Raw genomic sequence first — 25,994 nt, forward strand, 5'->3', positions numbered from 1 at the left:
GCGATGCAGAAACAAATAAGATTTCCTCTGTATTAGTTTTTCTCCAGTAAAATTGTAAAAATAAATGAAAAACTATATAAATGAGGTATCACCGTAATCGTAGTGATCTATAGAATGAAAATATTATAGTATTTTTAGTGTATGGTGTACGACCCCCAAAATATACAAAAAAAAGAAACCCCAAATTGACAATTTTCTTTTCCTCCATACATTAAAGAGTTAATAAAATCTCATCGAAAAGCTATAGACCCACTTAAATGAAGTATTTGTAAAGTGCATCTCATGTCGCAAAAAATAAGCCCTTAAATGTCCAAATTGCCAAAAAAATAAAGATTGTATAGCCAATAAAAAGTGACAATGCATAATCTGCTCTGAATGGCGCAGCTCCCCCTCAATGCCCTGGCGTGTGCCCATACAGCAGGTTACCACCACATATGGGGTATTGTTATACGCGGGAGAGATGGGGGATCAAATTTTGAGGAGCGTTTTGGAATTTTATCCACTGAGAATTTGTACATTTTATGAAAAACACATTAATTTAGCCAAATAAAATGTAATTTCGAAATTGCATCCGATTTTGTTTTAACCCCTGTAAACCAATTAAAGGGTTAACAAACTTCATAAAAGTTGTTTTACGTACGTTGAGGGGTGTAGTTTCTATAATGGAGTAATTTATGGGGTTTTACTTTATTTAGGCCTCTCAAAGTGACTTGAAACCTGAGCAGGTCCCTCAATAGCAGGATTTAGCTTTTTTTATGAAAATGTGAAAAATTGCACGTGACGTTCAATAGTATGACTCCTATTGGCAATCTACCAGAAGAGTGTGCCTTGTCGTAGCAACAGGCCTCAAACCCTGTTTGTGAAAGGTCACTGCGGGGGGCAGGAGGCTTGTTCGGTTTTGGGGTGTGTTGGGGCCCAGACACTTTTGCTGTATGGGGCCCCGAATTTCCTGATGGCTGCCCTGTCTGCACGTCTGCAGTTGACTCTATCTGCAAGTGAGTCGTTTGCTTGTAAAAGAGGTCCTTGATCAGACCCACTCTTTTATTAGATATTCAGAGCCATTACAAAGGCCTCTACAGTATCTGCACTGTAGGAATGACAGCCCATTTTAGTGGCTAGCCACAACAGGGTCCCATCCTAAGATTAGTGACATAGTACAGACCAGTGCCCCACTGAGCGCCTCCTGCTCGCGTGCAGCTAATATTGTGTGCTTCAGGTGCAGGCCAGATGCAGCCTCTGACACCATACAGTGGGGAAAGTACCATCCAGCGCCCACTAGCTCATCAGGCTTCAGATAAGTGAGCTACTGCCGGCACATCACAAATCACAGGGCCATCAGAATGAATGAAGATTGCTGCAGGCATCAAAGACCGCGCCGGTAACAGGCCACAGTAATAAAGATAAATAATGCTATAGCAGAATCAAAAGCTCGGTCAGGCAAGACTGTAGTGTCTCCAGTAATAGGATTCATCTGTATAATTCATTGTTATAGAGACAGATGGGGAAACATTGGATGTTACCTATGGTAAAAAGGCATCGGGGCATTTTACATAATTAACACATTTCCAATATAAAATATGCATTTAATTTAAATGTTGCTGTATTAAAGTCAGTGGCTCCATCTTTCTCAAGCATTAGAAAGCTTTGAACATTGCAATGGGAATGAAATTGAAGACTATTGTTATACTGTACATTTAAATTGAATTGCCTGGTTTAGATGTAGTAAAATGCTCAATAATAACAGGTAAAGTGATTGTATTTTCAGTTTGTGTAGGGTCTACCTATCATGTTCTCCAAAAATTAGACTTATATCAGACTTATTCATTGGTGTGTTCTCTAATTTATTTTCAGGGCATGTCTTATTTTTTCATTAACACAAATCTATCATAAATATATGATAAATCTACAACCCCTGAATTCCATGTGTCTTTAGAATCAGTGACCATGGTAGCCAGAGGCTTGGCGAAAGCCTCAGTGTCTGCCATGTACAGTAACCGAGTAGGCCCAATCCAAGACTGGGTTTCATGGGCAAACTGTTGGTAAACCACTGACAGATACAGAAGCATAGAAACTATGCAATGTATTGTATGAGTGATCAGGTTATCCCCTAGTCAGACAGTAAAAAAGAGTTAAATAACGTCACTGGGACAAAAAAAAAAAAATTGTCTGGAGCTGCAATTATAAAATATAGCAGTTCTTACTATCTATCTTGCGTAACCTGGGGACTGCCTTTATAATTATATTTTATGTTAAAAAAAAAAATAATAACCCCCCCACACTCAAAAATGATATTGTCGTCCTTGACCGAGCAGATATTATATTATTATACCCGTATTGTGAAGGGTATAAGATATATAAATAAAAACCGAGTCGTTACCTTTTCCTCCAGTAAACCAGCACTAATAATCCTCCTTTGAATGGGGAATAAAATATGTGTAGCTTTCAGAATATGGTGGAACATAGGCAAATCCGGTTTCCTTAAAAAGGTGTTTTTATTTGCTAAAGTGGTAAAACATTAAGAAAACTTCTACATGTTTGGTGACTCCTTAATTGTATCAACCTACAGAATAATTTTATTATACAAGTGGGATTTCTATAACCTACTCAGAACTATCGGACTCCCTTAATAAGGGCAAATTTAGCTATATGAGCGGATGGGAGCAAGATTTAGGGAAATCATTCTCTCTAACTGACTGCCTTGCTGCCAGTAGGAAGGCCAACAAAAACAAATTTTGTATTAACCATAAGGAGATTTTAATCAAAATTTACACTAGACGGTACAATTTCCCTGCATGTCTTTCAAATCTGTTTTCTGTCTACTTGGATTTATGTTGGAAACAATAGGGCACATTTACTAAGGGTCCGAATCAGGTTTTTCCACCGGGTCTCCCGAATTTTTTTGTTTTGCGGCGGATTCCGTCAGGATTTTGGCGCACGTGATCGTATTTCGGCGCAATCGCGCCGGCTTTCACGTGACAGAAATCATTGGCATAGCAATCGGAAAACCCAACGGATTCGTAAAAAACGTGGAATTTAAAAAAGGAATTGTGTCGCAAAATCAATCACTCACATGCACCGGGAATAGGTTGGTGAACTCCAGCAAAGCTCGGCGCAGCAGCGACACCTGGTGGACATCGGGCGCGTGACCTTAGTGAATCGCCGGAAGACCTGAATCCTCGTCGGAGAACGCTGGATCGTGACAGGACAGGTAAGTAAATGACCCCCAAAGAGGGATATTTCTCACACGCTGGCGTCTGTTGATAGCCCCTGATAGCCTTGATGTATCGGGCAGGGTCCTGTGTAGCGTTTATTTCTACGCTAGGCCCATGCTGGTGTAAAAATAAATACAAACGGCTACTTATCACATGTGAAAAGTTGTCAACTGCAGCGAGTGCGTGTGGACGGTGATGCCCCACACCTCCCCTCTTCACGCCTCTGATGCCCCACTGGTGTGAAGGTGGCAGACTGGGCTAAATAATCGCAAGTGCTAGCAATAAGCTAGCATTTGCGATTATTTCAGGGCTTCTACCATGGCGCAGAGGCCCTGATAAATATGCCCCAATGTGATCAGAAAAGAAGTTTATTTCACATACTCTAGCTTTGCCCCAAGATGAGACAGTATTGGAATGGCATCTCAAAAATTATAGAATCGGTAGTTAAACATCCCCACCAACTATCATCGGAACAAGCACTTTTAAACATTATGACTGGCAATTATGTAAAAGCTAACAAGCAATATATGTGGGTTACTGGTAAAATTTTGGCAGCTGTCAGAACGGTACTGTTAGTGATATATTCCTCTACAGCGGCCATTTTGACGAACTAAGCAGAATCCATTTTGGAGATCAAGCAGACATTTTAGTTTTAGCCGGGGTGCTATTGACCTGTGTACAGCCATCGAAATGACTGGAGACTTCATTCAGTGTGAAAGTGTTTAGAACTTACTATTCTCTCGCTCCTCTCTGCTTGAAGGCCATGTTGTGACTTATACAGAGCAAATACAAGACCAATTAGTTTAAACATTCTGCCTCGGATAAAACAATCACAATTTATTAACCTTTTCAGAGAATGTCCTGGTAAATTCATTTTGGACAATAGCATTGCAGTATTCTATCTCCTTGTCACGCCCCCCTATGCTGATGATTCTGTATTTGATATATGCCGCTGAGCGCTAATAACGAGGGGAGATTCTACATTTAGAAGGTGACTGGTGTGTCTTAGTTTTGGGCTCTTAGCCCTAGATAAAAATCTCTATCAGTACTTAAAAAATGGAAGGATGAAATAGGTCCCACAATAGAAGAGGTGATATCTTGACAATGTCTTTGGGAACAAGATATTATAAACTTTAAAAATATAGGTGATTTATAAAAAAAAATACTGGCCTGGTTATGAAAAACTTAATGTTTAATTCATTGGAAAAATTTCTTTACTTTCTTTCTTTACTCTCTATCCTCTATCTATCTATATTTCTTTCTCTACTCTGCTATAAGTGACTCTGAAGCCAGCAGGTGTGATGACATCCTCACATCGTGCCTGCCATCCAGAGTGCTCAGCCCGCAGGCAGACTGACCGTGCTCTTTACCCTTAAGGGGCACGGTCCCTCCTGCTTTCCCCCTTCTCCCCGCTGATTATCCAGTTGGTGGCCAGCGAGTTCCGCTGGCCACTTGGGCGCAGCGGTCCAGGATATTTATTCCTGAGTGCGGAGCTAGCCCAGCCTCTTTGGACTGCTCCGCACTCAAGAGATTCCACCCCCCCTCCCAAAGTTATTATTGTATATTATTGGATTGTTAATATGTTATTCTTATTGTTGGTTTGTTATTGCATTGTCCACCCTCTCGGCTGGTAGTTAAAACACCTGACGGAACAACTAGGACATGCCCCCGGGGAGGCGGGGCCAGGCATGCGAGGTGAAGTTTAGGGAAAGGGTCCGGGTTCCCCACAGGTCGCTTATTGTTATTATAAATAATAAAGCTGTGTCCGACCCCCAGTTTTTTATCCCAAATTGTGTTGTGTTTTGGTTTTTGGAAGGGGGGCGGGGGGCATTACGTGGAGTGAAGCATTAATACGGTCAGTCCTGCACAAAGTGGAGGTTGAGTTGACATTCAATTCATACCTCCTGTTGTACAGGACTTTCCTGGGGAACATATATATCTTGACAAACATTTTGCTTGGAGACAGTATACTGCCCGGAAGTACAAAGCTTACATTTTTGTTTGGTAGAGGGACTCTGTGGAGGAATGTATGAAGACTGGTGCTTGGTGCATCTGTCTTGTTTCCCCCCCCGGCCGGCTCACTGCATGGCTGATTTACTAAGAGGCTCTGGCAGAGACCTGGCAGAGATTTCAGCTACAGCTTCCACTAGCAAGGGCTTATGTTTCAGCAAACTTGCAATCAAAAGTCACTGCTTCCTGCATTGTTGTTCTTCAGTTATTTCTCCAGGAAATATATCATACCTATCCTAATTGTGGACTTGATGCAAAAATTGCTATACTTTAGTAAAAAAATCAGTACGGTACGCCGTATCTCTTGCTTGACCCGCGGGCTGCATAAGCCTGGGGGTGCAGGACAGACTTTAAGGGGAGCACGGCCTTTCCCGCATCTCCTCTCACCCAGTGCCACTCGGTCCAGCATCTTCCATTGGCCACACGGGGGCAGTGGCCGGGGATACTTTTTCTCGGACGCGGAGCTAGCCCAACCTTTTTCTGGACTGCTCCGCGCTCAGGAAAGATCCCTGGACCCGCAATTATGGTGGACCCCGCGCAACTAGCTCTGTTGGAGCAGAAACTGAGAAAGGAGGGTTCCAGATGGTTGGACCCTTTGCTCGCCAGCCTGGACCCCACTATCCAAGTGCCAGCATCTCCTGCCTCAGCTCCCCCCAATGCCCGACCTGCACGACCTACACCATGCTCTGCTACATCTTCCCGGCAAGCGAGTGGGTGGGCAGCAGCGGGAACAGCTCCTGCCATGACGGGTGAGGAGATGGGAAGCATAAACGTTCCCTCATTTTCTCACCCGAACAACCTGTCTGTGCCTGCCAGCGCAGGTTACAGCTGCCAGACAGGCCATACTCTTTCCCAAGCAGCCTGGTTGCCTGGCCAGGTGTTTTGGGTTGGGCGCTGGCGCAAATACAGCACTAGCCCCACTGACAGCAACCCCTCTAACACCCACCCCAACACAAGTGAATGTGGCTGCTCAGCAGCATTTAGGTGCACCAAGCACCACACACATCCCCTAACAGGCTTTCCCACATAGTGCACTGGAGTAATCAGACAGTGATGAGCCCGCAAATCACTAGTATGCTGCTTTGGCCGTCGGCATTTTGCGGGACCATGGTTACAGGGGCCACAGCCGTTCCAGTGTGGCCTGTAGCTGCACGGATTTCCCACTGCACAGGCAGCACTCAAGAGTGGGGTCCACAAGATTCAGTCCTGGGGGATGGTGCAGGCACTGATCCTGCTCACCCCAATCTCCTTTCTGCTCCACACATGCCAGTCGGAGGCAGTAGAGGTTCTGGTCGTTCCATCTGGGGACCGGGATCATGTTGGCTGTTCAATAAGGGCCACTGCCGATTTTTTGCTTCATGCGGAGGGGATTACTCGGCGCTTCGCTGCTTTAAAAGGCATAAGCCCTCCACCAAATCTAGCGGCATGGGGGAGGACCCCAGTACAGGTGCAAAGGATGCGGCCGTGGCTAGACACCTACCATCCAAGGCAGGAAGCAAACATGCTGCTTGATGGCTTTACTTTGGGTTTTCTTATCCCCTTTGCTCCACAGACTGGCCTGGTTTCAGCAGATAATTTAAAATCGGTCAGGGAAAATGTTGAGATAGTTCCTGAAAAACTGTTGAAAGAAGTTGAATTAGGCAGAATGGCAGGCCCCTTTACCACCCTGCTTTTCGATAACCTGCGGGTGTCTCCCTTGGGCTTAGTGCCAAAGAAAGAATCGAGTGAGTTTAGGATGATACATCATCTTTCTTATCCACCGGGTGACTCGGTAAATGATGGCATAGCCCGGGAGCAGGTGGCAGTATCTTACAAATCTTTTGACAGGGCGGTACTGCTGGTGAATAAAGCCAGTCCCGGCAAAGTCAGACATTAAAGCAGCTTTCTTCCTTCTCCCGGTGCATCCATCATGCTTCCATTTGGTGGGTTGCAAGCTTAACGATTCTTTCATGTGCTTGCGATGGGCTGTTCAATTTCTTGAAAATATTTCATGATGTTCAGCAGCTTTTTGGAATGGGTCATCTGGCTTGAGTCAAGTTCAAATTGGGTCATCCCTTGCCTGGATGATTTCCTTTTTGCAGGAAAAAAATATTTGGCAGAATGCTTAAGTCTGTTAAATGTATTTCGTCACTTTGCAGATTATTTCGGCATCCCTTTGTTGGCTGAGAAAACTGAGGGCCCTGCCCAACGAATGACTTTCTTGGGGATTTTGATTAACTTAACAGACATGACCCTTAGCCTTCCAGCGGAGAAACTGGCTAGCCTTTCGTGTGAAATTGATTTCTGCCTGTTGTCAGAAAAAGTGACGTTGCAGTGCTTACAGTTGGTTCTGGGTCAAATGGCATTCGCATGTAGAATTTTTCCCATGGGCAGGGTTCTCTAGGAGGCTATCCTTGGCTATGGCGGGAACTTCCAAACCATATCACCATATCCGCTTGACGCTGTATTGAAGGATGACTTCAGGGTTTAGAGGTTATTTCTAACAGATTATAGTGGGGTTTCGGCTTTTCGGGAGCTTTAAATTCATAACTCTGACTTGCAGCTGTATATGGACGCGGCAGGGTCAGTGGGCTATGGCGCCATATCTGGCAAGCGGTGGTCGGCCGAACGCTGGCCGCCACAATGGTCACAGGAGGGACTGACAAAAAATTTGAGTTTGCTGGAGTTAATCCCAATTGTTGTTGCAGTTGAGCTATGGGGCCATGATATGAAAAATAGGAGGATCCATTTCTGGTCTGATAATGAGAGCACAGTTCAGGCTTTGAACGGTTTCACATCCAGTTTGTTACAGGTTTTGGCACTGCGGAGGCATTTAGTTCTGCGTTATCTACAATTCAACATAGTTTTCAGGTGCCCCTGCTCCCCCTTCCTGTGGGAACTGGTGACGCGCAGTCTTCATTGGCGGAGAGTACTTGGAGCAGTCATGGTAAGGCGTGGGGCGAGTGGTATAGCTTGCTGGTATCGGATCGTGGGGATCGGGTAACTACAGCTAAGGATACCACACTTTGTTTACCTTGCTCTCTTGCGCTCGCAGTGCCTGTCCATAGCAGCAGTTAGGAAAGCAAGGGGTAGCTACTGTAGGTCGGTCATTCCTACATTTATTGGGCAGCTTGCTGTGTGGCGGTTTCTACCCAGAGGTTTGAATTAAGGCTTCACCTAAGAGCCTAAAATGGCTTCAAGTTCTTCCAGAGGTGGTGGAGATCGGCAAGTTGTTCCCGGGTCCCACAGTCCTCGTAATACATGGTGGAGGAAATTACATGTGCTCGACTCGTTTGGCTGAGCTGATATCCGTTATGAAGTCAGACTTTGGACTTTTTTCTGCTTTCTTTTTGGAATTAGTAGTGGTATGGTCTAAAATCGTGTCCAGTTTTATATGGAATGGCTTGGTCATTTGCCACAGGCAACTGGAGGACAACAACACTGGACTCATACAGGAGGATGGCGTCCATCTCAATGAAATTGGCCTCAACATTTTTCTTTAGGGGCATCAGGACGCAATTGAGAGGGCCTTATTCCTTTTGTCTGGGCGTCCGATCACAGTGTAGGGGTACACTGTCCTCCTAGTGACCTATGGTGGAATCTTATAGATCAGCTGACGGATCTACTAAGAAATGCCCCTGCGGAGGCGGGGCATGGCAAGCTAGGTGAAATTAGAAAAGGGTCTAATGTTCCCCATTGGTCCTCCTAGTTTTTTACAATCTTAAAGATTAAAACTGTTGCCGATCCCCCCACTTTTCTCCCAACAAGAAGGTCTTTGTATTATTTGCACCAGGTGTGTAATGCTAAGGTACAGTAATGTCAGTACGGCCAATCTATAGACCAAGCTTTAGTCAAAGATTTCCAGCAGTCGTAACAGTGGAACATTACAACACAGAAAAGGGAATATTGTTCAATTCCTAAAAAAATTATTTACTGTAACAGACATGTCAGAACATGTGACACCTCCATAAATCCAAATGACGTCATAATTATAGTCTCATCTGGCAAGTCTGTTAGACGTCTTCTCCTAATGAGAGCTGAGACATTTTGGCACCCAACCATCCCACAATTAAATGCAAATACAAGACCGGGTCTCTAAATAAATCCAAATCCCAGATAATTCACAAAAAATCACTTTTTTTTCAATCAATATTTTTCTGATACCAAATCTGCATACATTTTCTAAGCCCCTACAATAGTAATATCAGCTGCCAACATTAAAGGACACCTGTCATCAGGTCTCTGTCACTACTACCTTTTGGAGCAGCACACAAGGATTCCATCCCAGCCTTTATCTAGTTATTTCTTACATTAATCATTATAAAATCATCTTTTCTTTATTATGTAAATGAGGCTGGTCACATGGTCAGAGGCAGTGATGTCACCCCTGTTCCCCCTCCACTCTTCTCCCCCTGCTCATGTCTGCGTGTAATGTATAGTAAAGCATAGTTAGTGTGTGTGTTGCATCTGCTGACATGCTGCATCCTCCTAATACACATGTGTGAGACACAGACATCAGCTACACAAGTACCGGACTTGTTCTGCTATAGCATGGCTGCCTGGAGCTGTTGTATCTTTCACATACACACACAGGCGGCAGGGGCCGTGGCCACCAGCAAGCACATGGAGCCTCCATTACACCATTATACCTCACACCATTATACAGACTGTCAGTCAAGCACTGGGGGTGTGGCTGTGCCTCCCACTCATGAATAAGCTGGACAGCTTGAATATGCTAATGACTCATTGGACATTTCACAGGTCGTTTGCATACAGCTTTATGACCTCATTGCTTAGGTTTACAGGCATGTAGAGGGACAATGAAGGGATAGAGGCAATGCTTTCTAACGGCAGTTTATGAAAATCTATTTAGATTAAAGGGTTATTTTGCATGACGGTTCTCTTTAAAACCCAGGCACAATAGCCCACACATAGTAGACAACCTCAGCACATTTTCCCTTTTTTGTGAGTCAACCTGATTAAGAGAATTTAGTTACTTATACTTTAATTTACAGGGCCTGCAAGAGCTACAGAACAATGTTGTGGTGCAGCTCTGGTAGAAGCGAGAGGGAACCCATCATCTGGTATGTGGGTAGCCCAAGAAATCTGTAAATTATCTCAAAGAGTGTGGCCCACCAGACATCAGTTACAGGAGAAAAGCTTAACATTTTACTCCAGAATAATATATGTGGACGATGTGTATATAGACTTTTCAAAGGCAAATGATACTGTTCCTCAAAATAGGTTGGTACATAAAGAGAGAGTAGAGGAAAATCTGTATACTTGGTGTCACAGGTGCCCCTGCGACCCATGTCTCAGGTTGCGCTGATAATTGGCGCTGGCCAGCCTCTGACCTATTAAATACCCGGCCTCTTCCTGTTACCTCTGCCGGATCTTTGTGTCTCATGGCCTAGAAAAAGCTTGTACCCTTATTTCCTGAGTTTGTATTATGATTTCCTGTTCCATTCATGACTGCGTTCCTTTACTGCTAGCCCTGACCTTCTGCACTGCCATTGACTTTGATTCCGTGCTGCCTTTTCCTGACCTCCTATCTGTCCCTGACCATGATTCTGCCTCACGATTCTGTACCTCGCTTTGGCTGCCACCGGAAGAAAATTCGCACCTGTGGAGCGACCTGGTAGTATCCCACTGCGGCAAGTCCAACTTGCTTTGCAGCGGGCTCTGGTGAAAACCTGGTGCACTTAGACTTTGCTCCCCGGTATTGGCTTATGTCATCGCTCGCAGTGGTACAATGGGTCCACTACCCTTGAATCCTGACACTTGGGTTAGTGTAATAATGATTATTCCTCCATTTTGAAAAATATAAAAAATTCTATAAAAAGTGATCAAAAGGCTGTAAAGTCCTAAAAATTGTAGAAACAGTTATTAGCGCCAGAACATGGCAAAATGAAGAATTGTTTTTTGCACAGGAGGTTTTAGTTTTTGTAAATGTATGAAAACATTATAAAATCTATATAAATGTTGTATCCCCATGATTGTAGCAGCCCAGAGAATAAAGTAAACATGTCATTTGGGTGCTCAGTGAAAGATGTAAAATCCAACCCCACAAGTAAACGGCACAAAATTTGCAGAAAACAACCCCTTATACAGTTCCTTCATGGAAAAATAAAAAAAGTTAAGGATTTTTAATGTTGGGGAGTGAAAAATGAAAATGCAAAAACAAAAAAGGGCCTGGTTGTTAAGGGGTGAATAAAGTGCCGTATAGTATAATACTAAATGTAGATAATTGCAATGTAATGCGCATGGGTTGATGCCAAAGGTACAATTATGTTTTAAATGGTGAATTTCTTGGTAGAAACTATGTGGAAAAATACTTGTGGGTTTTGGTGTACAGTAAAGTAAATTTTAGAAAAAAACCCTCACCTTTCCTCACACTCGCGGAGCAGCGTCTGGAACCGCCTACCGCGGACCAGCGTCTGCAAGTCGGCATACGTGATCTGATGACATCATGATGTGCGCTGGCTTCAGAGCTGTTGCGTACAGTGCGGAGCGCCGCTTCGGAGGTACGAGAAAAGGTGAGTTGGATTCTGCCTCTATGCTGCTCTCCCGACGGGCGCAACATAGAGGCAGTAAACTACACAAACTAGAAGGTGATCATTTGTACCAGTGTCTTAAAGCGACAATGATACAATTGATCCAGGGGCCAAATTTTTTTTTCGCCACCCGAGTGGGCCCCTCCAGCCGGGCCTGGTCATATTTATTGTTTTAGTTTCTTACTGTAAGTTAAAAGGTGATATAAATATAAAAAGATATCATAACTTTACTTCCATTGATTAGCTATAACGGAACTGTTAAGCAGCTGCAGCTAATTTTGTGATCTAAGATAAATTATGGTAAAAAAAGGTGAAGAACAGCTTTTTTATGATGTCATCAGCTACTTCTTATAATTGTCATTCACTGTATGAATTTATCAGTTCTGGAGTCAATGATTTTAAACACTGCTGCAAATCTTAATGCCATTGGCTTGAAGCCCAACCACATATTCATTAATTTATTGATGCAACCACCATGATTCATTTCTTACTTTATATTTCTTTTCTTCTCTATATATGAAAACATTGATATAATGGAGTTTGGATGTCTTTATGAAAAATGTAAATCTTTAAAAATAATTTTAGAATGAATAATAATCACTACTGTTCATAGTTGTCATGATAGCCATAGGCCTAACAATGGGTTTCATATACAGCAGATAAAAAAGCGATGGGATGCCGCTCTCATTCACATCTACCAGTATACCAGAAAACTGTTTGGGTCTCTGTCCATAGAATGATCTATGCATCCTTACTTAAGGGGTTGTCCACTATTAAAAAAGTTACTAGGGTAAGTACAAGAGCCTTATAGGGTCAACCTTATTGTACTAACCCTGTTAAAGTTTTTTTAAGCCGCCGGTAGCCACTGGTCATGTTACCCATTGGCAACAGTACGTACTGTGTCGTCCTGTGCCCTGCTGCCTTTTACTGGATGGTGAGTGGGGGCAGATCTTATGCACCAAGGACATCTGTCCCTCTATTCACTGCTATGGGAGCGGTTATGATGGAGGGGACACTAAAGATTATACTTCGCCTTCCATCCAACAGAAGCCAGCAGTACAAGAAATGTCAAAAAGTTCTGTGTCCTGCTCCCACGGCTTTATAGCAGCTTAACCAGTTAAATACATGGCCTACCTTATAAGGGTCTTGTACTTACCCCAGTAAAGTTTTGTTATAGTGGCCATCCCCGTCAAGTGTCAATTTTTCTGGGGGAGTAGATATTTCCCCATTGTTTTTCATGTTTTTTCACCCTGACAATATTCGCTTTACTCTGTAGGTCAGTTTAAGGGCAGCAGTAACAATTAAATTTAGTTTTCAATTTTTTTTTATTTTCCTTTTATGCTGCCATATTAGGAGACTTTTTAATAATATATTTTTTCAAACATCAACTTTTCAATGATATAGTATGGAACTTTAGCAGCAGAGATTTTGATTATTGGTGATAAAAGTAATGATATTGGACCCTTCTATTTTCATCATTTCATATTTGGATACAGATATCCAGAACATGGAGGCCTACTATTATTTTATTTCACAATTTGTAATCCAGACCACTCCTTAAAAGGGAACCTTGGGGCAAACTGATACATGGTTTTCAGGAAACATATTCAGCTTTTATATATATATATATATATATATATATATATATATATATATATATTAAATGCATTTATATATTAAATGTATTTGTCTAAATTTGACAAATTATGGGTGTTTTTCTCATCTGATTGACAGTTATCTCTGTCTGCATAACCATATAGAGAAGGATGCAATGTGCCCCTGGCGTGTTGGGGGCACTAACAAGAAAGGCCCATCCAAATCTGATATTTCATATACCTACATTCTATTTTTATGTTGATTATTTCTTTATTTTCTGTGTTTTTTTTAATCATTAAATTTTCCTCCTCATTGTCTCTATTTTTCCCGATTTTCTTGATAAAGTACCTGTTGTGTTGTACTGTACACCTTGGAAGTATTCTGGACAGGGCCTGGCCACCAATTGTCCAGCTGGAGTACGCGGCCAGCATGTTCCAATCATATCAGTGGATATATTGCAGGCAAGACCTGGAAAGTAACAATGCAAGTAACTATTATATGTCAATACAAATTGAGTCCATTTCACAGTCCTGAAATTGCTTGTAGAAAGTGCCCAAGAGAACAATGGCAGCAGAAAGATGTTTAGCATGCAATGGCTGTGGTAATGACAGGATGTCATGTTATTTTTAGAAGCCTGAAGTGGATTCAGTACAATGAGTTTCTCATTTAAAATAAAAAAATCAGTAAAAAAGTGCAATTTCTAAACAAGATAAATCCTGAGAGTAATGTTTTCTTGTATCTTTGTTAGAATAATAATGGCCATGGACTGATATTTTTGGTAGACTTTATTATATTAGTGGATATGGATAGAATTTTTTAAATTTTGGGCTTGGTCATTATGGTAGGGTTATCTACATCTAGAACCTATATTTGGGTTCCCTTTGGTTGAAACTGACTAGTGGAAAGGGAATTCATCTCTGACTTTCTTTTGGCTACCTCCTTAAATATTTTAATGGAGCACCACAGTCAATACCTCCGTACTGATGGCCCTCAAAAATTAAGCAACATTTCAGATAATTACCATCACTTTTCAATGTCTACTCAATGACATGTTTTAATGTAATTTTATGCTATATATAACTGAGGAAGAGCCCGGTCCGGGTTCGAAACGCATATTATTCAGCCTATGAATAAAGATATTCATTTCTGAAAAGGAACTATTCTGAGTGATTGGCGCCGCTGATAGCCTGGAAGATTGCCATACATTTACTACTCAATGACATGGTAGAGAGTGGATACAAATTACAGGTCTATTTTCAAAAGATTACAAATTGTACTTATGGAGAACCTTTGGATATTTGTATCCTTTTGGCGTGGTGAAGTTGTCACCTTTTTTTTCTCAGCATCCTCATATATTCAGTACTTTCGTTCATTTTAAATATATGACACTTTCAGGCATCTATTGCCAACCACTAAACACTTGCTTAGTACCTCTTATGTTTAGCATGTGAAAGCAACCATATGGAGGAACACTGATAGCAGATTAAAAGAAATGCCATTTACTATGACTGCACTTTTGTATACTTCATTATATAACTAGCTGGGGTTTATTACGCTTTACACATAAATCAGGGTTTCATTCTTGAATGTGTTATACTGTTATAACCAACATGAATGCAAATTGGCAACCCTGAGCTGCAGCTTTGTTATCTATTACCTAAATCCAGCTCAGATCCTTCTATGTTAATGTGAAAAACATACCCACTGCTGAGACCCCCAGACATGAATCATCACAATTCCCTTGCTGTACATTTCATGACTCACCTGTAATGTTTGAAGTATTCTGGAGATTTTCACACTGGTCCTGGATAGAGGTTAGAGCAAAACTAACCCCTGCTGTGATGACCTTTAAAAGAAGACAGAGCAGATTTACTACATTAATATCTTACAGCTCAATATTGTAACCATAGAGTACTGGACACATAATTCAGTACATGAAAACCTCATAATCTTAATCATATATCTACAAACTATCCAAGTATGACAGTTCTTAAGTTCTTATGTCCAATGTAAAATCTGTAAAGCCCTTCCAAACCAAAAATGTGCTGTATATCTTACTGGCCTCTTATTCTGTGGAAGAGGGGCATTAGGACCCATTATACAAACCAAGTATTCCCTTACAAATATCTCAATGACTTAGAGATTAGTTTCTTCCTGACCTCTGTCTACGGCCTTACACTTTTCCAAACCAGTTCTGATGAGATGAAAAACCATCAAAACAGCATTGTCCATAGTTGGGAATCCTTTAGGTTATTGGTTTAGCTATTATCCCATAAATATAGGCGAATTAGGGAAATAAGAAAGCCTGCAAGAATAAAATATAACTTTTATTACATTTATTACACAACTTTATTAAGTTTATTAAAATCTTTAGTGATAATGATAATTCTGATCCTACTGTGCGCACAGGGTGACCCCTTGTATTATGTTTCTGCACTAAAAATTAAGTGGATCAGGGGACATTAACAGAGGTTGATAAGTGGAGGTTGTAATGCTGCTGAAAGTGTGTAATGTAGTGGTAATATTAGGTTAATTTCTATTTGTATTTTTATAACACTCTTTGTTGCTCAGTGTATTGCCATAGCTTATAGATCAGTGGCTGCCCCTATTGAGACACACTAATTTGCTATTTGTATCACAGGGGTTGTGGGTGTCCTATTGAGACAGCCACCTTCGCACTATAGATTAAAGGCATATGTGTCCCCTTCATTACATGCAATATAGTCAGTGGATGCCCATTGGCCAGTTTGTGTCACTGTGCAAGGGTGCAGCCACACAGGGTGCTTAAAATTGCATTTACAAACGCATGTAAGACATGGCCCATTCACATGCACGATTCCATGTAAACGCATGCAATCATTTAAATAATGCAAGACACCGCGTGCTGGTTACCTATTACATGCGTTTCCTTGAAAATACATTTGTGATTAGGCCAAGGACTGCCATAAAAATTCTTAAAGGTTTCTTGTTTCCCTAAATCTCCTCTATTCATGGGATAATAGCCAAACCAATAACCAAAAGGAATACACTCCCAACTATGGACAGTCCTGTTTTGATGTTTCTTCATCTCATCAGCACAGTTTAGAACTGGTTTAGATAAATGAAAAGCCATTGACACATGTCAAGAAGAAACTAATCTCACAGTACTAAGTCATCCTACACCATAGGCGGTGCACACCTAGACAAGAATGCCCTTGTATCTCTTGGAGGGTCTCCTTTAATATTGTTTGGCTATTATCCCACACCATGTCATTTGGCTTCCTCATTCTTTGACAGTCTGTGTGGAAGGGCCATGAGAAGTAGGGTTGGGGCTTATTTTAGAAATATGTATTCTCCCAGGGATGGGACCCACATCTAACAGACATTTAGGCCCCTTCCACACTTGCATTGCAGATCATGTCAGGCCCCTTCCACACTTGCGTTTTTCACGCGCATTTTCTGCTGGTACTTTTGATGGGCAGAACTTGCAATGCACTCTGACCCATTGTAATCAATGGGCTTTTTCACACTTGCATTTTTTTTCACGCACACACGCACGTTTTTTTAACACGCGTTTAAATCTCAACATGCTCTACTTTTGCAAAAACGCACCATACAAGTCTATGGAGACGCATAACATTTACATACACAATACTTTCTGTCCACTACTTGCCTTTTTTTCACATCACCTAGCAACCCATCCATTAAAAACGCATTGCACTCGCAGTGCTTGTGAGTGCAATGCGTTTTTGATGTGTGCCCATTAACATGAATTAGAGGTAGAGCAGGCTGCGATTTTGAAGCTCATGAAAAAAACCTAAAAAGAACAAACTTAATTTTAACAATGGGACAGAGTGCAACGCAAGTTCTGCAAGTCAAAAACAAGGGCAGAACTCACAGGTGAAAAACGCCAATGTGGAAGGGAACTTATAAGAAAACCCTATTCATTTTGGAAAGCCTAACAACAATGTGAACTTAATCTCATTTCCTACAAAACAATATCAACTTCTAGTTCCTTCTGCCTGCTACTTCTCTGTATTTTTAGGGTGAAAGATTCCCTCTTACTTAGTACACAACCAAGTGGCAATAGCACATATAACTCATAGATAGGATTGCCATTGTTTCTGGAAGAATTCATTCACTTATAGTACCTTTAGGGAATCTTGCAATATTTTTATACACTTGTCTGCCACAATATCTTCAGTGAACTTCAAAGAAAATGAAGAATTGTCTGTAAATCTTCACATTATATCCATCCACCCAGTCGCGTAACTACTGCCGTAGCAGCTGCTACTGGGCTGCAATGTTAATGCAATGTTAATGTATACATGCCATGCCCCCGGGCCCGTCCCTCTATGTCTCTGCTAAGCATAGCCCCTTATCAGCACAAGGTCGCAGGACATAGAGGGGACATAGAGGTCCGTCTTCAAGTAGGGGTCGTCTGTCCTTAAGTAGGGGACTGCCTATATATATATATATATATATATATATATATATATATATATATATATGTGTGTGTGTATATATATATATATATATATATATATATATATTTATATATGGTGTTTCAACAGTATGCAGAGGGCAACATTGTGGCTATGGTGGGAGTTGAAGTGTGGCTATATGGGGGGGGGGCAGTGTGGCCACGTAGGTGGAGGCAGTATGACTACCTGGGGGGGCAGTGTGGCTTGTTGGAGGGGACACATGTGAGACTGGTGTCCTGCTACTACTGTATATTTTATTGAATAAACCGAGACCAGCTAAAACATACCACGCTATCGATGTACAAATCTTTTCCAGCGACCCGCCGCAATCTGTAGTAGGATCGAAGGAGGAGAAAACGTAGAGGTGATGTCTGAATAGTGGTCTATTCTCATCAAAGGATCTTTTGTTGTCAGAACACACTTGATAGATTTTTACCATTGCAGGAGAGAAAAAAAATGATGGAACTATATATAAAGACGAAGAAAAAGACTGAATGAGCTCCGGTCAGGATATTTTTGTCTAAAATGTGCGTATATACCGCATGAATTCATATATACTGTATGTAACAGTGTAAAAATGCATATTTGAGTATATAAATGTGTGTGTATGTGTGTATAAATGTGTGTATGAGTGTAGAATTTTATATGTGTGTGTATATGAGTGTACAAAAGTGTGTACAAATATGTATATAGTTTTTTAAGGAGAAGGGGGGGTCCCATGCTGAAATCTGCTAAGGGGCCCAGCCTCTCCTAATTATGCCTATAACAATAATAATCTATATTTATAAAGCGCCATCATATTCCGTAGCACTTTACAAATCATAGGGGACATATACAAATAAAATACTAAATTACAGAGTACAAGCAGTCATATAGAACAATAGGAGTGAGGGCGTTGATCACAAGAGCTTACAGTTTAAGAGGATCAGGGGGTGACACAAGAGCTTACAGTCTATGTGGATGAAGGGGTGACACAAGAGCTTACAGTCTATGAGGATGAGGGAGTGACACAAGAGCTTACATTCTATGTGGATGAAGGGGTGACACAAGAGCTTACAGTCTATGAGGATGAGGGAGTGACACAAGAGCTTACATTCTATGAGGATGAGGGGGTGACACTAGAGTTTGCAGTCTATGAGGATGAGGGGGTGACACAAGAGCTTACAGTCTGAGATTGAGGGTGACACAAGAGCTTACAGTCTTTGAGGATGAAGGGTATGACACAAGAGCTTACAGTCTATGAGGATGAGGGGTTGACACAAGAGCTTACAGTCTATGAGAATGCCTCTTTGTATATAAACTACTTCAGCAGGGTCTGTCCATATTATAATGTATTTCTTTTTGAGTAACAGTAGAATAGTGCCATTTGTTCCAGGTTTGGATGATAGCAACTAGTTAGGAGATGGGTGTGTTATGATTCCAGTGTTCGGGGCATTACATGGACGTGACATGCATTTCCATACCTCCATTAAGCTTCATTTGTTGCTCTAATTGGGCCCAGGCAAGGACAGCAGAAAGTCTGCATCCTGTAAATCATTTAAATCAGTAGAGGAAATGCATGGACAGCCACTTCCAGACTACGCATTCAATGCTGGCAAAGTCCACACACCACATGAAACATGACAGTCTGCCAACCTTACCCAGTCACTATTGTTCTGTCATCCTCAATTGTCTATTTGTCTATTTTGGAAAAATGTAAAATAAACCTAGGTTATTGTGAACTTGGCAAAGCAGATACCACACTGCCAGGCTCCTGATGAATCAGTTGTCGTGCTGCCAGGATTCAGACAACAGCAAGGACATAGATATGATAACCTAGATGGATAGTGAGTAGAGAAAATCAGTCAAAAAGCACAAGAAGATGGAATCGCAATAATGCAGGGAACACACAGGACTTAATCTCTGTGCCTATTCCGGCTTTGCCAAAAAACAGCAAAGATGTATGGTATCTGCTACGCCTTTCAGTTTTGATTTCCCTGTGGCAAAAGTCGTTAGAAAACTGGGAAACGAATAATGGACTTGCTCCAGAACCTGTTGTCATGCATGGTAAGTATTGTGGGGATGTCAAACAACATCTGAAAGAGACTTAAAGGGGTTTTCCAGGGATAAAAAGCCAGGACCATTGGCGGTAATGAGCGGCACCACTTGAGAAAGGGAGCACTGGAGGGCGTGAATATTGGTTGTTTGTTGTTTTTAAAAATCAATATCAAGTAGCCATATCAAATTTTCTTCCTCCCCATTAGTCCTCTATCTACTGTAATAACAAGAGTGTACAGTAACATATCACTTAAAGGGAATCTGTCATCAGGATCCCTTTTTCTGGCTCCCCAATGTTCCCATGGAGAATAGTGTACCCATTGGAATGGCCAGTAAGTAGTGGTTCCTCTCAAAACCGCCATGCATCGATTTAAAAAAACTCTCATGTCCCCTATATCTCCTCCCCCATTGCCCTCCCCCCTCAAGACATCATACTAGGGACACAGCTCTGCATACAGAAAAGTAAACTTTCATTTAACTAATCTTTTTTTTAGGAAAAAGCCAGTTTTGCTGTAGAAACTCTTTGGTAATGTGTACACTATTCTCTATGGGGACTGGGGGCAGCTAGAAAAATGGCTCTTGATGACAGGTTCCCTTTAATGAAGTCCAAATTAAAGGTGCAAGTATTGTTTTCCAACTTAAAGGTGTTTACTCATTACTTCCCATATTCTACTTGACCAGAGCTTTTATTTCTATAGGACATCAAGAGATGGCCAATCCTGGAGTCCTGTAGAAGGGAATGGAAGGCTTGCTGAGCATACGCACCACCACGCTGACATGGTGTATTTACAGACTAATCCCAATTGAGGTTCCCATTGGTTAAATAGGAGACAAGTGTCTAGCGTGGGAAACCCCTCTAAACCAGACATAAACCACTTACAGATACATTTTAGACAGTATTAGTAAGCTGCCTTTGGGTGGTTTTATTAAAACCATATACTATTCTTTTAATGATCTTTCATAATAAAGGCTCCCTCATGACTATAGATACGTACAGAATAAATGCTGTATATTAAACCCTCATCCAGTAAGTATCCTGCGAGAACATCAAATACCAAAGTCAACCACATTTTACGTCAGATTATAAATGCAAATATCCTAAAAAAACATTAGAGCCATTATCATTATGTCATATATCTACCAACGACCCCAACAGAGACATCGGCCAAACCCCTGAAGATAAGGTTGAGATGATTCATTTATTTTATTAAGGACAAAAAACGCCCACCTTTGTTTGCCGGCAGCCCACATGCGTTACATTATAATGATGCAGCTGTCTCAGACAGCAATACCAAGCAGAGTAAATCCTACAAATCAGATTATAAAATCTGCGTTTCCTTGCTTCCACAGCCAACGTGTGATGGCCCTTCATTGCTGCTAGGGATAATAACAATTAAAATGTCAATATTTGCTATTTATAATTCATGCCACGCTAATAGGAAAGCTTGTTAGTTTATGTCAAGGAAGGGAAGGCAGCAATTTCTGTTGCTACACAAAGAGCAGAAGACTTGGGTACACCCCCAGCGATACAATCCATTGGGCTATCTGACAACACAGTGCCAGGATGAATGATGGACCTCTCCAAGCCTCTTTAACTTGCAAACACAGAGACTAGTAATGAATACATTTCTCTTCTAGCAGTCTGAGTGATAGTTCTGTCATCTGTGCAATACAGATAGAAGGGCTGAGTGCAGAGCATCTTGCCATTCTGGAAAGGGGAAAGACAGGGTGACAGCAGAAAAAATAAAAGCAACAATATGATAAGAAAGAAAAAGTAAGGGGTAAAGAGAATGTGATGCACAGACAGGAGGTGGGGTAGATAACGTCAGATAACAAATGATTACATCTAATACATGATAGGAAATAATAGCAAAAGATCTGGGGGTCAGTGTATGTTGAAATGATGCCAAAGTATCATGGGGTGGATATGGAAACATATGGTATAATTGACTATACACTACAAAGTACTATTGAGAAAACTGCAGCAACTTTATTAAAAGGTGCATGCCCTGTAACAACTCCGGACTCTTCTTAAGGACACCTGTCATCAGGTCTTTGTCACTATTTCTGTCACCACTTCCTGTTGGAGCAGCTCTCACAGATCCATCACATCCTTTATCTAGTCAACTCATACATTAATCATTGTAAAATCATCTTTTCTTTATTATGTAAATGAGGCTGATCCCATGGTCAGAGGTAGTGATGTCACCCCTCCGCTCTCCTCTCCTCCCCTTGCTCATGTCTGTGTGTAATGTATAGTAAAGCATTGCTAGTGTCTGTGCTTTATCTGCTCACATGCTCTCGCTCCTAATACACATGTGTGACACAGACATCAGCTACACAATTACCTTACATGTTCTGCTATAACATGGCTGCCCGGGGCTGTTGTATCTGTCCTATACACACACAGGCTGCATGGGGCGCCAGCACCAGGAAGCACATGGAGGAGCCATTACACCATTATACAGGCTGTCAGTCAAGCACTGGGGGTGTGGCTGTGCCTCCCCCTCATGAATAAGCTGGACAGCTTGAATATGTTAATGAGGTGGCACGCAGAGCCCTTTCTGTGGGCACTCAGGCCATCACCAGAGATGACTCCAAGTATCTTCCTGCAATCCCAGACAGCCGAGGACCTGTTGTGCATAGAGCTATTTTTAAGTGACAGTGCTACCTGGGACTACAGGAGGAGTGGGAAGGTGTGGACAGATCTGGATTATCATTGTAGCTCCTGCTCTGGCCCTGACAATTCTTCCTATTTATGGGACCCTGGAGGGAAGCTACAATGATCATCCAAATTTCTTCTATTTTCTGCTTTATTTGTGTCCTCAGGGTGCTGATATGAATGAAAGCTGTGACAGAGCAGAGAGTATAAATCACAAATTAAATTTCTGTGTTGCCACTTTGCAATAAATAAGTCGGTCTTGGTTGTAGTTTGGGCACTCGGTCTCTAAAAGATTCGCCATCACTGCTATAGGATCTTCAAAATACAGTCATGGCCAAAAGTTCTGATAATGATACAAATGTTAATTTTTACAAAGTCTACTGCATCAGGTTTTATAATGGCAATTTGCATATACTCCAGAATGTCAATATTTGCCTAGAAAAGGAACTTTTCCCCCCAAAACACATGTCAACTTCATTTCAGGCCTGCCTTAAAATGAGCAGCTAACACCGTTACAGTGATTGCTCCATTAACACAGGTGTGGGTGTTGATGAGGACAGGGCTGGAGATCAATCTGTCATGATTAAGTAAGAATCACACCACTGGCTTGGCATCATTGTTTCTCTTCTGTTAACCATCTCTAAAGAAACTCGTGCAGTCATCATTGCACTGCATAAAACTGGCCTAACAGGGAAGATTGTCACAGCTGGAAAGATTACACCTCAGTCAACAATCTATCGCATCATCAAGGAATTCAAGGAGAGAGATTCCATTGTTGCCAAAAAGGCCCCAGGGCGCCCAAAAGGACCAGCAAGTACCAGGATCGTCTCTTAAAAGTGTTTCAGCTTGGGGATCGGGCTACCAGCAGGGCATAGCTTGCTCAGGAATGGCAACAGGCAGTTGTGAGTGCATCTGCACGCACTGTGAGGTGGAGACTCTTGGAGCAAAGTCTGGTGTCAAGGAGGGGAGCAAAGAAGCCACTTCTTTCCAGAAAAAACATCAGGGACAGGCTGATATTCTGAAAAAGGTACAGGGAGTGGACTGCTGAGAACTGGGGTAAAGTAATTTTCTCTGATGAATCCCCTTTCCCATTGTTTAGAACATCTGGAAAACAGCTTGTTTGGAGAAGACAAGGTGAGCGATACCACCAGTCTTGTCTCATGCCAACTGTAAAGCATCCCGCAACCATTTATGTGTGGGGTTGCTTCTCAGCCAAGGGAATCGGCTCTCTCACAGTCTTGCCTAAAAACACATCCTTGAATAAAGAATGGTACCAGAATGTCCTCCAAGAGCAACTTCTCCCAACCGTCCAAGAGAAGTTTGGTGATGAACAATGCCTTTTCCAGCATGATGGAGCATCTTTCCATAAAGCAAAGGTGATAACTAAATGACTCAGGGAACAAAACATAGAGATTTTGGGTCTATGGCCTGGAAACTCCCCAGATCTTAATCCAATTGAGAACTTGTGGTCAATCATCAAGAGACGGGTGGACAAACAAAAACCAACAAATTGTGACAAAATGCAAGCATTGATTGTGCAATAATGGATGGCTATCAGTCAGGATTTGGTCCAGAAGTTGATTGTGAGATACCAGGGAGAATTGCAGAGGTCCTGAAGAAGGGTCAACCCTGCAAATATTGACTTGCTGCATTAACTCATTCTAACTGTCAATAAAAGCTTTTGTTACTCATAATATGATTGCACTTGTATTTCTGTATGTGATAAAAACATCTGACAAACCAGAGGGCAACAGATCATGTGAAAATATAATATTTGTGTCATTCTCAAAACTTTTGGCCATGACTGTACAGAGCTTTAGGCACTTCTTGCATAATAGACTTCTATGGTGGATTTAAGTGGAGCCCACCCCAAAGATTTCATGCTTTCACCTTACCTGGTACGCATAATACTTATTATATGGCTGTCAATACCATATAAGAAATAAATTGTCTTGGTCCCCTAAGATGCCAGATTCCAACTTGAATGTGCAGGGCTGTCGAGTATTGATGTTTATTCCAAGGCAGAGAAAGAAATTATCTAGTTTGAGGCTCTTTTATATCTTGGGAGAATTGATTGACCTTTCATATATTAACTGGTTGGTCCTGTTGGAATCAGAAAGTTCTGACATCTTTAGTTCACCACTGATATAACTATCCACTGTATATCACATTTTCTGTTCTCAAATCTAAATAGAACAGGAGGAGGTAACTGCAGTTACGACTAAGGACAGCATTCTATCTGAAAAGCGTCAACTTTTTTTTCTAACTCTGTACATTATGTTATTTTTCGTTTTTGTCTACATGAAATAAAGCTTGAATGTTTTTAATCGTCTCGCTAGAGAACTCTTTTTTGATGTTTTTATATAACTGCAATCATCCCTACATAATCGTCTGTTGGAGTCGCTGTCCAAAGGAGCAAGTCCTAAAGTTGAGGGAATTATATATACAGTCTGGTTAGAGATTTCCTCTGAGTTTACATCCAAATGATAGAAATGTCAAATCTAAATTTTACCAAAAACTAAGCCTTTAAAGGAGAACTTCATAGAACCTTTTAATTTAAAATTGAAGTTTGTGTAGAACAAAGTGGTATAATTCTGGAAATCTACTCCCCAGCTGATTCCTCCCACACAAGACAAGGTGATGCTGAATTGTAAACAGATGTGAATAAGATGGACAGTAATCACGTCTCCTCCACGCACTGGGCATGTCACAGTGACAGGGAACACAAGTGTATATGTTACATAGAAACAATCTACTCCCAACCTTCAACATGATTTATTCATATTTTTTTTCATAATGTCAGTTTTCTCCCTATTTTTAGCACCATTCATTTCCAGCTCTGCTTGAGGACACGCTCTGATGGTCTCCATATTAAATATTACCAGAGAACATGCCTTTTCCCTCTTTTTATGTGCAATAAAAATAGAAAAAGCCAAAAGCAATTATATTTTAGGCAGTACAAAATAATTCAGCCTCCTGCAGCAGACATAAAAGACTAGGCATTAAATACTGTTTATAATGTAGTTCATTAAGGGAGATTTAAGTAGGAACAACAATGCAAGGTAACATCATGAAATGAGCAATGGAAAGTAAAGCCAATTTTAGATATCCTATTAGGAAATAATTGCAGGTTTCTGTAAAGATTACAACGGATCAACCACAGAATTAACCCCTACATTACCAAGCCCTTATTTTATATGAGCAATGAGCAATATAGGCAGTTAGTAATGTAAATAATTTATATTTTCTTTTTTATGCAAAAGGTGGGGCTTTAAAAAAAAACCCTTCATTTCTAGAATGTTAGATATAAGATAAGTCCAACCTGTTTCTATCAGTTCTGCTGTACACAATTCCAGTTGCCCCTAGACACGACCCTGTAACTTCTGACTTAGGGGTGGGCCGCCATCTTGGATTTCTGTGTGAGATCATGGAGCTGAGATTTCTGTCTGTCCCTGCTGTGTGGCTGTAGTTAAGACCCCTA

General features: G+C 41.4%; 1 protein-coding gene across 2 annotated transcripts in view; it reads right to left on the reverse strand.

Annotated features, from left to right (window-relative positions):
* LOC140064333 (corticotropin-releasing factor receptor 1) overlaps positions 1-25,994 on the reverse strand; it is a 125,063-nt gene that overhangs the window by 47,790 nt on the left and 51,279 nt on the right. The window contains exons 1-3 of one of the 2 annotated variants that reach the window (XM_072111111.1): positions 18,102-18,555; positions 15,116-15,197; positions 13,700-13,819 (exon numbers count right to left, since the gene is read on the reverse strand). In XM_072111111.1, the coding sequence (XP_071967212.1) occupies positions 13,700-13,793 (94 nt within the window). In that variant the 5' untranslated portion in view covers positions 13,794-13,819; positions 15,116-15,197; positions 18,102-18,555. Of the gene's footprint in view, positions 1-13,699; positions 13,820-15,115; positions 15,198-18,101; positions 18,556-25,994 lie in introns of those variants that run through there. The other variant, XM_072111110.1, reaches the window with a different exon arrangement.

Source organism: Engystomops pustulosus, chromosome 6 (genome assembly GCF_040894005.1).
Source record: "Engystomops pustulosus chromosome 6, aEngPut4.maternal, whole genome shotgun sequence".
NCBI classification, from domain to species: Eukaryota; Metazoa; Chordata; class Amphibia; order Anura; family Leptodactylidae; genus Engystomops; species Engystomops pustulosus.